At 47.4% G+C, this 16,737-nt stretch overlaps 1 protein-coding gene across 15 annotated transcripts in view; it reads left to right on the forward strand.

Moving 5' to 3' along the window:
• Nucleotides 1-9,197, forward strand: part of LOC125123624 (nuclear body protein SP140-like protein) — a 63,640-nt gene extending 54,443 nt beyond the window's left edge. For 12 of the 15 annotated variants that reach the window (XM_047773708.1, XM_047773714.1, XM_047773712.1 and 9 more), the window contains 6 exons: nt 1,941-1,982; nt 5,916-6,031; nt 6,933-7,227; nt 7,310-7,387; nt 7,603-7,746; nt 8,734-9,197. In XM_047773708.1, coding sequence (XP_047629664.1) covers nt 1,941-1,982; nt 5,916-6,031; nt 6,933-7,227; nt 7,310-7,387; nt 7,603-7,746; nt 8,734-8,841 — 783 coding nt within the window. In that variant the 3' untranslated portion in view covers nt 8,842-9,197. Of the gene's footprint in view, nt 1-1,940; nt 1,983-5,915; nt 6,032-6,932; nt 7,228-7,309; nt 7,388-7,602; nt 7,747-8,733 lie in introns of those variants that run through there. The other 3 variants (XM_047773718.1, XM_047773720.1, XR_007134098.1) reach the window with 3 other exon arrangements.
• Nucleotides 9,198-16,737: the final 7,540 nt, after the last annotated feature.

Consider the following 16,737-nt stretch of genomic DNA (forward strand, 5'->3'; position numbering starts at 1 on the left):
CATGATATGGACAACAGAAAGCATATTTCTCTCCTGATCCTTTGCATCCCCTTCCATGTTCCAATAAAATGTGCACAGACATATAGAAATCTTTTTTCAGGGGCCGTCATTTGCCCTTCATGACAGTGGTGTTCTTAGGGAGGAAGCCCTTGGGAGACGGATGAATTGCATAGGAGGGGCCGACCTGGAATATTGTTTACTTTGATGTTGCCCCTTCGGCTCCACCAGAGGGGCTGTGCAGACCTCCCTTCTATCCATGAAAGTGATTCTTTCCTCTATGGAGGCAACAAACAAATATGTAAGATGCAATGTAGATTTAAGATAAAGTGATGATTTTTAAAATATTGGCTATAAATGAGAACCTGAGAATGAGAAGAAGGGGAGAAGTGCCATTCTTATATATCTCAGGTAGAAATGGCCATTCAAGACATTCATAGACTTCCAAGATAGGTCACACATAGCTGGCCAATGGGACTTTATCTTCTACTGGGAATGTGAGGTCCAAGCCTTTACATTATCCGATGGTCTGGACACTCTGAACTCTAAGTCCTTGGGATGTTGCACCCACTGAATTTTCTGAAGGGAATCTATTATTTGCCCTATTTAGTGAGTATACTAAAGACCAGCATCTATACTATTCCCTGGGTGCCAAGAGGTACTCAAATCACCCAAATAAGCTGGCAACTTCCTACTGACAGAATCTACCCTTGTTCATGGGTGCAGCAATTTTCAGCAACAAGCTCAAGTTGCCCTGTATTTTGTGTCTCCCTGTGAGCAAGAATAGAAGCTCCTCAGAGCAGCAGATCTCAGGACCCATTACTACCTCCATGGGTCCTCTGTGCCACTCAGAATATCTCTTGTCCCTTGGCTTTTGGAATCTTCAGTGTCACTCTCAGTACCACTCATGACAGCTTCCTGCCTCCTGACAAAGCTCACTAACACCTTTTGATGACAGCTGCTGTGTTGTAAAATAATCCAACATATTCCTCTAGATCAGTTTTTTATTGTAGGCTAGTATTTGCTCAAGAGATAGCAAGTAATCTATTTTCCTAAGTGAAATGATACTCATCTATTAACTCATTCAACATGTAATTATTGAGTGCATACTAAATGCCCAATGGCCATTAGAAAATTGGAAAAAATATCCCTGAACTCAGGGATTGTTCCAAATTCATTGTCTTAACATAGAAGACTAACTAATGGAAAGGAGGGGTGGATTTTAGGACATGCAGAAAGGTGAGCAGTGAGTGGTGGGCTCTCCTTTCTCTGTGGATCTGTTTTTTCCCCCTCTCAGGTCATTGGTCCATGAATCATACTTGTCCATGACCAGTGGGCCATGTGCTGGAGATAAAAGCTGGAGCTGCCTGTATCCCAGAAGGATTCTAATCATTCTATTGAATATTTTAAAAAAGCCATGTAACGCTAGTGGGTGGTAATCTCGGTTACCATTTTATCTTTAGGACTGTGCCCTAGGAGGCCTGTGAAAGGTGGGAAACTTGCATGGAGTCCAGGACTCTGTGCCTTGTGGTCACTTTGGGGGGCTGTTGCTGCTGAGTTCTCAGCCTGACAATCTCCCTGCAGCTCCTCTGGGTGGGGTGGCACTTTCCATTGTAGAGGGAAATGCCCACGGGCCTCTTGAAGTAGGAGAACCAGCAGAGTTTCTCCAACTCCATCTGTGGAAACCAGGACCAAACTCCCTGTGTGGCTTCATGAAAGCCCACCTTGGATCTGAGAGCCAGGGAATGGAACTTTCTTTGGGCCAAACAGTTGTACTTAGTGGTGCTTTTTACTTTCCAAGTAGATGTATGTGTCCATAAAAACCCATATGAAATAATGGGTAAACCATGCCTTAAATCCCTCAAGAGAGTAACGTTTCGGTAAGTAATGGCTGCATGCATCACATTCAGTATTGCCATTTAATCTTTCTTTCTTTTCTGCAGATGATCCCAAAGTCTCATGACAATACCTTAGTTGACCCTTATGTAAGTACTAACTCCCACCTGTAGCCCCAGAATAATGTCAGCCTTTTCCCTCGATGCACTCTCTGTGTTGTCCCTGCATTTCCCTGAAGCACACTCCACATGCCAGTGGAGCACGCTACTGTGTGTGCTGAGCAGGGAACAGCAAACCCATTACCCACATCAGGTACATGGTTCTGGGCTTCGGTGCCTCAGCATGAAAGCATCCTCTCCATTTGTTCCATGGAAATTTTCCTATTTCCTCATTTCCCCTTGAAAGTGCATATGGGAGGCCAAGCTTGAGACCACAAGGGCTCTAGAGCCTGGAGTAAAGTGGTAATGGGTGTGGCTGACCAGCAGACGAAAGATAAGGAGCAAATTTGAGGGGATAGTAGCATTTTAAAGCAGGCAATAGGGAAGGAAAGGGAAATCCGAAACCTCTATAGCAAGGTGCAGGTCGAGCTAGACAGTTTTAAGCACCAGCTAGAGGAATAGCCCTGACCAAGCTAGGAAGTTCAAGGTGTGGCGCCTGTTGTGAGTGCAGCAGAGACGTGCACTCAGCGCTAGTGGGTTCTTTATGGAAGCCCTGTGTCCAGTCCTGAGGGAGCCTTCATGATGCTGAGCTGGTCACTACATAGCAAATCACAGGGCATTTTTTCTTCTTTTTAGGGCCACACCCACAGCATATGGAAATTCCCAGGCTAGGGGTTGAATTAGAGCGATAGCTGCTGGCCTACACCACAGCCACAGCAACACGGGATCCAAGCCACGTCTGTGACCTACACCACCACTCACAGCAAAGCCAGACCCCCAACCCACTGATCAAGGCCAGGGATCGAACTCGCATCCTCATGGATACTAGTCAGATTCATTTCCACTGTGGCACAACAGGAACTCCCCAGAGGGCAATTTTTACTCAAACTGGAACCATATGGCTGGCTCTTTGAGGTCTGCGAAAATTATGGATGACTCTACCCTCTAAGCTAACTTATATTTCGATTCCTTTCAATGCAAAAAGGTGGACTTCTTTTATAAATAGGAAAGGTTTATTTCTCATTCATACTTCACAGTCAGCATCAGGGGCTGGCAAAGAAGAAATCTCTGCTCATAGTATTCACTTGTGGAACAAGGCTGGCAAATCAGCCATCATCTCAGATGTTGCCAGAAAAGATGTCCCAGCCCAGAAGTGACAGTTACTGTTTCTTTCTTTGTGTGTGTGTGTGAGTAGGTCTGGAATTCTGCATTTTGTTTCATTTCATTTCATTTCATTTCATTTCATTTCATTTTAGAACAGTTTTCAATCACTTTATTTTTTAAATTAATGTTTATTTTATATTGGAGTATAGTTGAATGACTGATTGAGTGACTGACTGACTGACTTTTGTCTTTTTAGGACCACACCTGCAGCACATGGAAGTTCCTAGGCTATGGGTCAAATCGGAGCTGTAGCCTCTGGCCTATGCCAGAGACACAGCAATGTGGGATCCAAGCCATGTCTGCGACCTACACCACAGCTCATGGCATCACCAGATCCTTAACCTGCTGAGCGAGGCCAGGGATCAAACCTACGTCCTCATGGATGCTTGTCAGATTCATTTCAGCTGAGCCACAACCGAACTCCTGGAGTGTAGTTGATTTGTAATGTTGTACACGATGGACATTTTAAGTAGAGTCACTTTTGCACATTACAGGTATTATGCAGTGACACTGATACTTGATGTTCAATTTAAGAAGGGTAGTTAAATAGTTTTACATATATTTTACTTTCAAAGCAATCCCTCCAAAAGATTTAGATCTCATCCACACTGTTTTTGATCCTTGGCCAACTGAGGGGTCCTCAATCAGGTAAACAGGCTGGAGTCCAGTGTTTGTGTGGTTTGTTTGAGATGGTTGTAAACACAGAGGGTCAGGTCTCACAGCCCACAGCCAAGAGTCTGTGGGGAGGAGAAGGCAATTGTTCCAGCAAGAGTGTCCTCATTCCTGTTAGTAATCTTTCCTAGGACTGATCTTATAGGTCAATTCAACATTTTCCTGTAAAATTCTCATGCCTGGAGTTCATGTTGTGGCCCAGCAGAAATGAATCCAACAAGGATCCACGAGGATGCGCTCTGATCCCTGGCCTCGCTCAGTGGGTTAAGGATCCAGCATTGCCATGAGCTGCAGTGTAGGTCACAGACATGGCTCAGATCCTGTAGTGTACCCTGGCACCTACAGCTCCAATTTGACCCCTAGCCTTGGAACTTTCATATGCCTCGGGTGTGGCCCTAAAAAGAAAAAAAAAAAAATCCCCATGCCTTAATAAAAAACTTTGATCTAAGTCTCAACTTAGTTTGCAACTAAGACCTTTAGAAAATAGCATTGCCTGGCTCCTACCCTAGAGGAAATTATGATTTATCAGTGTAGCCTGTGACTGGGACATTAGGATTGTTTAAAAGTCTCTAGATGATTCTGAGACCCCAAATTATCCAGTCTCTGATTTAAAGAAGGATACTAACGGCTCTCCCCTACCCGGACAAAGTGATTCAGAACCTCTGGTGTTTGGACCAGGACATTCGTATTTTATATACTCTGCCCTAAAGTTTCTAATGTACAGCTGGGCTAAGAAACAAAGAGTCAGATAAAAATCTACCAAAAAGAATGGGAATGTGAGGTTCTTACACATTGATTATGTCTGTTATCCCTTGTTTTTCTGGGGAGAGGGTTCTTCACTATCTGGAGAATTACAAGGGTAGTCTGCGAGTGTCTACACTGATGAGAAGAAACATGGCCCCATGACTCCGTGCCAGATGCAGTCTCAGTCTTCAGTTTCGGGGTGCCCTTGAGAGCCTCCAGAACATTGAATAGGAGCCCTTGGCAAGATGGTCCTGGGGCTAGAACTTCCTCCTATATGACCATTTTCAAAAACAAAAGAAATGGACAGAATCCTAATTCACCCAACACAAGAAGTTTTACCCAAAAGTCCAGAACAAGACTCAAAATAATTGTTAAAACAATCTTTTATTACTTTCCACTTTTAAGAAGTTTAATCCACCTTATTAAATTCTCAATATATCACCCTTTCATTAAGTCGTTGTGGTGTAGACAAATGCATTTAACACTTTTTTCAGGATCTTGTTTTACCTGCAAGGTATTGAAGTCACTCAGATTTCTGTAAAATTATCTTCTTGGTTTGTTGCTAGTCTTTCTGTGTTAGAATATCTGGTTTTATAGGGGAAAAACATAATGTCTGACACACAGGCTTTTCCTCCTGAATTTCATTGCAGACCATAATTTTCTCTTTTTCTTTCTCTCTCTTTCTTTCTTTCTTTCCTTCCTTCCTTCCTCCTTCCCTCCTTCCTTCCTTCCTTCTCTTTCTTTCTCTCTTTCTTTCTTTCTTTCTCTCTTTCTTTCTTTCTTTCCTTCCTTCTTTCTTTCTTTCTTTCTCTTTCTTTCCTTCCTTCCTTTTCTTTCTTTCTTTCTCTCTTTCTTTCTTTCTTTCTTTCTCTTTCTTTCTTTCTTTCCTTCCTTCCTTTTCTTTCTTTCTTTCTCTCTTTTTTTTTCTTCTTCTTTCTTTCTTTCTTTCTTTCTTCTTTCTTTCTTTCTTTCTTTCTTTCTTTCTTTCTTTTTTCCATTTATGGCTGCACCTGAGGCATATGGAAGTTCCTGGGCCAAGAGCTGCAGCGGCAGGCCTATGCCACAGCCACAGCCATCCTGGGTCCTTAACCCACTGAGTGAGACCAAGGATTGAACCACATCCTCAAGGACACTATGTCAGGTTCTTCACCTGCTGAGCCACAACAGGAACTCCCAGACCACAATTTCTTCTTCAGAAATCTGCACTCCATGCTGTTCTTTAATATCTCAGGGAGAAACATGGAATTGTCCATGCAGATTCACACAAAGGCAGGGAGTTCTAGATCCCATAGTGCTGGCCTTCTGGGGTCTCACCAGAGACAGAGTTGTTGTTTTACCTTCTAGCTGGGAAACTCAGATGTGTGTGAGGTATGCCGACGTGAAGGAAAGCTGTTTTGCTGTGATACTTGTTCGAGATCTTTCCATAAGGACTGCCACATCCCACCTGTGGAAACTGAGAGGTTAGTGAGATGCAACACGCACCCCACCCAATCCTTGATCTTATTAGGGACCCTTCCTTCTGCCATACGCTGTCCCTACAGAGTTCCTACTACATCTAGGTGGGGAAAGGGCAGGTCCTTAGGTACAGGGTCCAGTAGTATGATCCAGAGAGCTGTTGAAAGATGCTGCAGCAGCAGATTTGTGCTTTCTGCTCTCCTCTGGGATGCCGAGGCCAGTAGCTAGGTCTTTGCCCACATACAGCTACTGTCCTTTCCCAGGACTTCAGTTCATGGAGGTAGGCAGGGGAAGCTGCTTGTTTGTATTCTGCGCTTATTCAGAAGAGGCATTTTGCAGCATTCTGAATGGGCTGAGTGAAGCCCGAGGCTGCTAGGGGCTAAGACTGTGTTTTGTTTTGTTTTGTTTTGTTTTGTTTGTCTTTTTAGGGCCGCACATGCAGCATATGTGGTTCCAAGGCCAGGGGTCTAATCAGAGCTACAGCCGCCAGCCTCCACCATAGCCACAGCAATGCCAGATCCAAGCCGCATTTGCGACCTACACCACAGCTCACAGCAATGCCGGATCTTTAACCCACTGGGCGAGGCCAGGGATTGAACCTGCAACCTCATGGTTCCTAGTCAGATTCGTCTCTGCTGAGCCACGATGGGAACTCCCAAGACCTGGTTTTGACACTCAGGCCTGGTGGGCAGGATTCCTTGTGCTCCCAGAAGCAAAGAGAGAAAGGCGAGCCCACTACTCACCCTCCATGAACTGACCTCCTTCAGTGGGGTGGGGCCCTAGGAGACTCTGGAAGTGCCCCCTCCCTCACCTGGCTGTGTCCATCGACATTCCTGAAAGGAGGACAGTGGCAGACTGGCTGCTGCCCGGGGCCATGTCCTCGCTCACTTACGCCTGACCTCTCAGGACCCCGTGGAGTTGCACCTTCTGCAGCATGAAGGAGATTTCAGAAAGCCAGTGCTGTCTCAGAGAATCTGAGGTCCTGGCCAGGCAGATGTGGCCTGAGGAGCAGCTGGTGAGTGTGATGGGAACCCCACGCCTTCTCCATCCCTTCGCACATGAGAGGTCAAATGGGCGGAGTCAGGAGAAGGACAACCAGAGGGTGAGCCATCTCTCCATCACGGTGAAATCACACCAGAACTCGTGGGCAGCCCTTGCACATCTGTTTCCAGGAGCCGCCCACATCTGGGGGGACATCCAGGTAGACGTTTGAGCCATGCCTCTGCCTGGACATCGGTGTGAATTCACGGTCTCCAAGCTGCTTTTCATTTCTTCTTTTGCAGAAATGTGAGTTCCTCCTCTTGAAGGTCTATTGCCACTCGGAGAGCTCCTTTTTTGCGAAGATTCCGTATTATTATTATGTAAGTAACACCAACAAACCATGATTACAGGCTGCCATATATTACCCAACCTTGAAACGGGCACCCATGGGATTTGTGATCAGAATCCCTTGGGAGCAGGAGCAGGAGCTGCTCTTAACGTTGCCTAGTGTATTTCTACGGGGTTTGGTGGGAATCCCCAGGAGGCATCCATTGAACTCTGCCAGTGATGCTTCCATTGATTTTCTTTTTCACAGATTAAAGAGGCTTCTAAAAACCTAGAGGAACCCATGTGGTTGGACAGAATCAAAAAGAGGCTGTATGAGCGGCGGTACCATCGCGTGGAGGGGTTCGTGCAGGACATGCGCCTCATCTTTCAGAACCACAGGGCGTCTTACAAGGTAAGTGGTTCTCCCTGCTTCCGTTTTATTTTCTGCCCATCGGGTCGCTCTGCCCTCATTTTCTGGTGCCTGGGAAATTGTACAGTTCCCCTCATCCTGCAACAAAGCCTGCAAAGCAAGGGGTTCTGGAAGTCTGTGACTTTTCTGTTCAGGACTGAAGCTCCCAAGGTGTAGTAACCGTGTGTCAGGAAATGTCCCTGCAGCCAGAACACCAGGCCCCTGAGAGCTCAGTCCCTCCCACAGGCGGCAGGTGCCGCTGAAAACAGTAGAGCCCTGCCTGCTCCAAACCAGGGGAGAAGAGACTTGTGTCTTAAAGTCACGTCGTGCTCCTTATCCTTCCACAGACACACTCAGTCTGCCCTCCCAGAATCTCCAAACTCCAGATTTCATTGCATGTGACTGGGTCCCATAGTTTAACAGGAACCACCAGAAGGGGAACAGAAGTGACGAGGAAAAAGGAATGTCACTGACCTAACTTAAACATCCTGTACTACTTGCATTATTACAAAGAACATAGATTCTTTTTTTTTTTCTGTTTTTTAAAGGTTTTAATTTTTTCTGTTGTAGATGATTTATATTGTCCTGTCAATTTCTGCTGTACAGCAAAGTGACCCAGTCATATACATATTCTTTTTCTCAGATTATCCTCCATCATGTTCCATCACAAGTGACTAGATACAGTTCCCTGTGCTGTACAGCAGACATAGATCACTTTTCTAACTCTCACAAAAATAAATAACCTAACCAGATAAGTAAGAGTCTCCAAGGGTGGTCATGAGGTCCCATTTCTGTCTTGTTAATAAGAAATATTCGTGCTCTTAGGAAACATAAGTTACTCTTGGCTGCATGAGTTTTCAAGCATAACCTGGTTAATGTAACTTAGGGTGTTGAAGACAAGAGTCCTGATCATTCTCAGTTGCAAGGTGTCCAATGACACTGATAATGAAGATCATTATTTTTGTGTTCATTTTATTTTATGTTTTCCAGTTCAAAGACTTTGGTCTAATGGGACTTAGACTGGAAGCAGAATTTGAAAAGAATATCAAGGAAGTGTTTGCTATTCAAGAAACAAATGAGAGCAGTTCACCGGCATGATGGACGGTGTTAGCATCCTGGAAAAACCTCTTTTTAAGCACATTTCTCACCCCAAGCTGCTATGATCATTGGCTGCTGACACCACCCCTCCCCAGAGCATTGTATTCAACTATGCATGGAGCCAACTTCACAAGGGGTTGGGGGGGGGGTATGTTTCCTTGGCCCGGGGGCAGACCTCCAGTCCCAAGGTGGACCCACCTCTGTACTGTACTGCAATTCTGTGCTCCCCAAGGGATCAGGCTGGAGCTAGTCTGCAGCTATGACCACATCTTGCTTTGCTCTTCCCACAACACTGTCCCTCTTCCCTCACCCCTTTCTCCCAAAGAAACTCACAATAAATGACTTAAGAGACTTCATCTCAGTCTCTAAGATGATAATCCTATCAGCCAGGCTCTAAGGATGGGCTCTAGAGCTGGATCATCATCTGTCAGACGGTGACAGGTGGAATATGGATGGTCCCTTGTGTGCCGTAATAGCGCTGTCACTGAACTTTCATCTATAGGAAACTGGATGAGATAAAGGGGAAAAGGTATATCAGCGGGTGAAATTATTTGGCCTTTACAGAAATAGTAACCATAAGAACTGTAGATTTTGGTGGCTTTTGCTAAGGGCCACTAATGCATTGAAAAGAGTAACATGGCAGGTTTAAATCTGTTCATCACCACTTAAAGCCAAGAGACCCTTACATCTGCAGCTGGAAGGCAGACTGTAAGGGAGACTTGACACAGGCTCTCACTTTAAGAATGGCTGAAATTCAGAGAAGACTGAAGTCTAAACTCAGGATGGTCTTCTATGCCAAAGTCAGTGCTCCAAGAAAGAAGGGACCGTGAATCAGAATTGGGCTTCCCAGGTAGATACAAAGGAGGACCTGGAACTCAAGGTCTCCCTCAACCCACTGGGTCTACAAAAGAGTCCCCTGCCCTTCACTGGGAGAGAGAGCCCCCTACCTGACCTTCTCCTTCCATCTTGCTTGAATGAAGTCCTCCTGGCATGCTGTCACTGGGAAAGTCCCTATTTGTCCTGCCAGCTGAAGAGCGCATTTACTCTAATGGAGCTGTAGGATTGGCCAATATGTACCAGCAGGTACCAGGAAGTTATGTCTGGGGGTGGATCCTGGACCAAGAAAGGGATTATGAAACTGGAAAAGGGAAAATTGTCGATACAGAAGCACTTCCCTGTGCCAGGATATTTAACTAGACTGGCAAGGGCCAAAGTGGACAATTCTAGTATGCTCTAGGTGGCTCTTAAAGGCTTGGTATTAACCACGGTGTAACCCTAGATGAAGTGGAAGCAGAGTTACCAGACTTGCCAGGCAGACTATGGAAAAGGGGGATCAAAAAGCCTAGGGAGGTCAGCATGACTCTACTCTCTACACCTGGAAAACCCAGCCACCAGGTGTCCTTGCTCCTCAGGGGGCCTCAGAGACACTAATTTAACAAGGTGATAAGGAGCTCACTGCTGAGGGGCACCAGCATCCTTGAGATGCTCAGAGGGGCTGTCTTCTGTAGGCCACCATAGGGGAGGAATATTTTCCAGGACTGGATTCCCTGGCAGCAATGGAAATGATAGGATTCCAGAATCAGAGAAGCCATGTGGCAGCACTTAACTGTCAGACAAGACGAAGTAATTTCTGTATCTTGCGGCAAGGTTAGAATGACAGTGGGGGCCCTGGTCCATAGATGTCTGTGGAGACAGATAATAGGACATGGTGCTCTTACAGGAAGACAGATGAGCAGCCAGAAAGGATATTGCTTCATATATATCAACAAAAGAGATTAAAAATAGGTGAACAGATGGCTGAAATCAGTTACCCCAGTAAAAAGCCAAGATCCTAGAGTTCCTGTCATGGCTCAGTGGGTTACGAACCTGACACAGTGTCTGTGAGGATATGGGTTCCGTCCCTGGCCTTGCTCAGTGGATTAAGAATCCAGCTTTGCTGCAAACTATGGGGTAGGTTGCAGATGCGGCTCAGATCCAATGTTGCTGTGGCTGAGGTGTAGGCCGGCAGCTGCAGCTCCAATTCAACCCCTTAAATGGGAACTTCCACATGCTGCCACAGGTGTGGCCCCAAAAAGAAAAAAATATATATTAAAAAAAAAAAAAAGAACAGTCAAGATCCCTTGCCCAACTTCCAGACCTGAGCCAAATCTTGGACCAGGTTGTGGACATGAGGGCAGGTCTCATAGAAAGTGTACAGGGAGGCATTCCCTGAGTTCTTTCCCAGAAGGACCTCTGGCCACTTATTCAAGTAACCATATGCCAGACCAAGAAAAATAGATCTTTTAACAACTGTTGATACAGCATCTGAGTTGATACCCGGGAACCCAAAGCCATATCATAGTTCCTGTTAGAGGGTATGGAACTATGATAATGTCCATCTGACATTGAGTCCACTCAGTCCACAGAGCCACCCAGCAGTTGTTACCGCAGTTTCTGAATGTAACCATAAGAAGAACATACATGGCATTGGCTGACCTGGTTTCTTAACCCATGAAATAGCAATGAAATGTCTTAGGAAAAGCCAAGCAGAAGGTCCTGAAACTGCAGTTTCCCTTGGTGAAAATTGGAAGTGAAAAGAAACTCATATTCCTGGGGAATGAGAGAATGACACTCGAATAATCTGGGAACTCCACGGTCCGGTCAGGCTGACAGAGAAAATTAACTATCCCCATGAGGGTATGTTAATTGGACCTGATGAGCAAGAAGTATTGAGTGTTCTTGGAGCTCCCGTCGTGGCTCAGTGGTTAACGAATCCGACTAGGAACCATGAGGTTGCGGGTTCGATCCCTGGCCTTGCTCAGTGGGTTAAGGCTCCAGCGTTGCCATGAGCTGTGGTGTAGATTGCATACGCAGCTTGGATCCCATGTTGCTGTGGCTGTGGTGTAGGCCGGCAACTACAGCTCCGATTGGACCCCTAACCTGGGAACGCCACATGCCACAGGAGCAGCCCAAGAAATGGCAAAAAGACCAAAAAAAAAAAAAAAAAAGGAGAAGAAGTGTTGAGTGTTCTGAAAGCCTGGTTGAGTCCCAGGCAGTCTGGAGGATGAGAAATAAACCCTGTAAGATTCTGAGACATGACGTATAGGTCGTTTTTGAGCAGTTCAATGGTCTGGAGCATAACAACATATTCTCTCTAAAGCTCCAAGCTATCACACCTGCGTGTCCTACCATTAAGAAGCACGATGCTTGGTAGAGTTGTCCAGGTAAGGAGAATAACTGTGGTTGACAATTTGATGAAAATGATTCTAGGGTTTGTAATGTGTGTGTGTTGGGGGGTGGGCAGGGATGGAGGATGGAGAGGTAGTGTAGTAGTTATACCGTCTGAATAATAAAATGTGTTCTTGTCAATGTTTTCCACCGAAGAGCACACAGTGGGCATTGTGGCGTGATACTAAATACAGTTACATGTCATCCCTATCATGCTTTCATTTTCCGTCACACCTTGACTGCCGTGGCCCTTATTCATTCGTTTCAGTATTATGAACAGTGCTAATCTGAACTGAGAGGCAGCAGAGCCTAATCTCCAAGAGCAGACCTTGCAGTTTGACCATGTAGGTGGAAACCCAGCTCCTCATGGGCAAGTCTCTTACCCTCCCTATACATAGTTTCATCTGTAAAATGGAGATGCTGGTAGTACATAGCTCGCTGGATCATTGTGGGAATCAATGAGTTCATATTTGTTAGGCACTTAGAAAGTACCTGACCCTGAAAGCAATAAGCAAATAAACTAAGAAAATACATTTTTTATATTTTTATTTGTTAATGATTTTTATTTTTTCCATTATAGTTTACGGTCAACTAAGAAAATTTATACACAAGCCTCCATGGCATGCAGTTAGGGCTCTTTGCCAGCAAGGCCAAATTTACCTAGGTTACGCAGGAAGGGACTTCACTGATGGAATGCACAGTGGAAGAGCAGGAGGCTGGGCTCAGAGCCAGCAAACCTCCCCAGAAGCACACGGGAAGCAGAGCATCTCCAGGAATTGAGCCCCAGGAATATCTGCCATCTTGTTAAGGAGCTGTCGTGGAATGAACATTATCCAACTGTACTTTTTTTTCAATTCCATTGTTTTTTTTTATTATTGCTATAGTTGATTTACAATGTTCTGTCAATTTCTGCTGTACAGCAAAGTGACACCCCAGTCATACACACACACACACACACACTCACACACATTCCCTTTCTTATCTTCCATCCTGTTCTATCACAAGACTGGATATAGTTCCCTGTGCTATATAGCAGGAGCTCATTTCTTTTTTTCTTTTCTTTTTCTTTTTTTTTTTTTTGTCTTTTTAGGGCCACACCTGTGGCATATGGAGGTTCCCAGGCTAGGAATCCAATCAGAGCTACAGCTGCCGGCCTACACCACAGCCACAGCAACACCAGATTCTTAACCCACTGAGCAGGGCCAGGGATCGAACCCACAACCTCATGGTTCCTAGTTGGATTCATTAATCACTGAGCCATGACGGGAACTCCAGGAGCTCATTTCTTAGCCATGCTAAATGTAATAGTTTGCGTCTGCCAACCCCAGACTCCCCGTCCATCTGTATTTTAACTCCTTAACAAGCTTCGCTCAAGAGTCCAACTCCTCAAAGAGAATCCCCCAGGCCTGGCTTGCTCAAGGGCCAGGGTCTTCATTAACAGTCCTTCTACTGCACACACAAAGGGGAGAAGTCCCCACTCAAAGGAATTCAGGTCTGTTGGGAAAATGGTGGAAGAGGCTGGACAGCCAAGGAAAACATAGCTAGCTGGCGGAATCCACCCCGGAGACCCCCTGAGGTGCACCCAGATGTCCAAGGGGAAGATGGGGCAGTCTCATACCAGTCAAAGGGGTTGCAGAGCCTGGGGGGAGGAGGGCACTTTCCTGGCATCACATGGAACAGGTCGACTGTGGTTCCATTGCCTGTGCTGTGGAGATGAAGGCCGAGTTGGTCATCATGTTAGAAGGGAGAGTGTCCACCCCCCTGGACAGCCAAGGGCAAGCATGGCCACTAAGACTTTCACCCTTGTCAGTTCCACTGACCTGGATGCAGATGTGGGCTGTGGGCTGCAAAGGAGCCTGTCTGTGGTCTTACCTGGGGAAAACATGACTATGTCTCCGGGAGCTACAGGAGGACTGGGTGTTCCTGGGGTCGTGGGCCACTTAGTAATGGCCCTCAGCCAGCACCTCCCATGCAGATCCCAGCATACACCTGCTATCTGGGTGGAAAGAACTGGGATCTCCAGCTGTCTCTGTTTAACCCAAGTGGGAAGACATCCTGAAGGGCAATATTCAAAAAACAGTGGCCTAAGTCTTCCAGAAAGTGAACAAAAGGAGACTGACAGTAGCAGGAAGTCAAAGTTCGGAGGAAGCAGCTAGAACAAAATGTTTCCTGTTTATTATTACCTAGCTCCAAGAGCATCCCCAGTGGTGCTGGGCATGGGGGAGTTCAGTGTTGACAGGAGAGCCAGGGAAGAAGCCCAGGACAACCAGACTTTCTGGGGAGAGGGGAAAAGATCCTAAGAGGGAGAAAGACACAGAGAGAATCCTTAAATCTGTGTAGAAACCCTCCTAGGCTCTCCACCTCTTGAGTTCCAAACCAACCGACAGGCAAAAAGGTGAGACAGATGGAAATCAAAACACCACAAGCTGGATTGGGCTTAGCTTTGTGGCCTAGTGTGTGCCAAAAAAAGATCCCTAAAGCTGAACCTCAGAACTGGGCTTATCCATAGTCTCACACAGCTCCCATCCATCACACCCCCCCAGGCCCCTGTCCCTCTGCACTTAACCTTGGAGGAGAGAGCCCTGGCCTCTGCAGGCAGGAGGAGCCCAGGGAGACCCAACCAGGAGCAGACTCACCTCCTCCACCCAGCCCTTGATGGGAGAGTCTTCCCAGGGAGGGTGGGGGCAGGGGTCCAGGTCTAGTGATGTGGTGCCCCCTGGAAGGTGTCGTCGGAGCAGGGCCTGAGTGTCAGGTCCCGGGCACCTGCTCCCTCTCCATTTGTACACCTGCGAGGTGCTGAGGGGTCTTGATCCTCTGGCCCCAGTGGCCACCATTGCAGCTACTGCTGCTCCCTCCTGTCCTTCAGTCTTGGATCCCAGACCCTTCTGACTCCTCTCAGGGACAAACCTCTGGTCCGCCAGGCATCTCTCAGCTTGGAGACTCAGCTCCACTGGTGAAGACTGGACAGAAGCAGCTCCTGAGGAAGCTTGCCAAGCCCATTGCCTTGATGGGTCCCCTGCCCCAGCTCCCTCCTCCATCACGGCCCCTCCTGCCCTGCAGGTTTCCAGCCCAGCATCTGGCACCTTCAGCCACAGCAGAAATGCTCCCTGTTGTCAGAGCTTCTTGCCGCCCCAGAAAATACCGCAGGCACCCCCTGATTTCCTTCAGTCACTCCAGCAGGGGTTTTCGAAGTTCATCCTGCTTCTTTGGTTGGTCCTGTTCTTTTCCAAATCTGAGTGGGACTGACAATGTTTCCTGGACCAAAGAAACTGCTTTTTTTTTTTTTTTTTTTTGGTCTTTTTAGGGCCGCACCTGCGGCATATGGAGGTTCCCAGTCTAGGGGTTGAATCAGATTTGTAGCCTACACACAGCCACAGCAATGTTAGATCCGAGCCGCGTCTGTGACCTACACCACAGCTCAAGGCAACACGGGATCCTTAACCCACTGAGTGAGGCCAGGGATCAGACCTGCATCCTCGTGGATCCTAATCAGATTCGCTTCTGCTGAGCCACGACGGGAACGTCCAGAGAAACTGCTTTCTCCACAGAGGCCCGGGGGCTACTTCAGAAACCACCACTGCTCTCACAGAGTGTGGTGCGTGCCCTGCTTTCTCTGACTCGCTGGAAACTTTCCTCCCTATGGCCCGGAGCAGCCCCGTGTGGGAATATCTGCCCTGTGGGTTTCCCACCCAGCCGCTGCTAGCTGGCCTCTGATTCCTTGGAGCCCCAAGCAGACAACAGAAAAGCTGGCACACTGGAGTTCCCATTGTGGCTCAGCAGTAATGAACCCAACTAGTATCCATGAGGACGTGCGTTCGATCCCTGGCCTCGCTCCGTGGGTTAAGGATCTGGCACTGCCATGAGCTGCAGTGAGTGTGCAGACTCGGCTTGGATCCTGCGTTGCTGTGGCTGTGGTGTAGGTCTGCAGCTGGAGCTCCAATTCGACCCCTAGCCTGGGAACCTCCATATGCCACAGGTGCGGCCCTAAAAAGCAGAAAAAAAGAAGGAAAAGAAAAGTAGGCACATTTATGTCAACACCCAGTATGGTGGTGGCCTGATCCACCTGCTGTACAGGGACCGAGAGAAGAGAGTGGACGCTAGAAAAGGCAGGTGTGCTCTGTGCCAGGCTTGTCTGGATCCTGTGCCCCATGGAGTCAGGAGCAGAGGGCAGCCGTGCCCACCAGAACCTCAGCTTGCTAGTCCTTCTACCCCGTGAGGGGAGGGAGGGAGAGAGGGCTCCACGGAGACCTTGTGCACTGGGTAGGATGGCCTCATCCGTCCTCTGGAATCTGTGCAACCAGGCTGATGCTCGCTCTTTGGGGGGAAAGAACAGGAGTGGAGAGAGGATAGAAAGCCTGCCCCACATTTTCCAGTGTAACTGGCTCAGACCCCTCCTCAAAGCTGGAGGAAGTCAAATTCAGGGGAGCATCACGTGGAAACCATCGCTGTAAAGACGTCTGCTTCATCAGACATCTGGACACTGGGACCTACCTCAGTTGGGTCCAAGCTCTCCCACGGGCTGGAGAGAAGATCCGAAGTGTCCATCTTCCCCCCGCCCCTGCCATCTTGGCAAGAGGAAGGGGCAAAGAGGGACTTTGCCCTTGACCCCCATGCTCTGAAACCCCCTGAGAAGGCAGGAGCCTGAGGACGGCTGGGATCACACAGACGTTGGCTGTTGCTGTCTTTGCA

Source organism: Phacochoerus africanus, chromosome 3, assembly GCF_016906955.1.
Source record: "Phacochoerus africanus isolate WHEZ1 chromosome 3, ROS_Pafr_v1, whole genome shotgun sequence".
Lineage (NCBI taxonomy): Eukaryota > Metazoa > Chordata > Mammalia > Artiodactyla > Suidae > Phacochoerus > Phacochoerus africanus.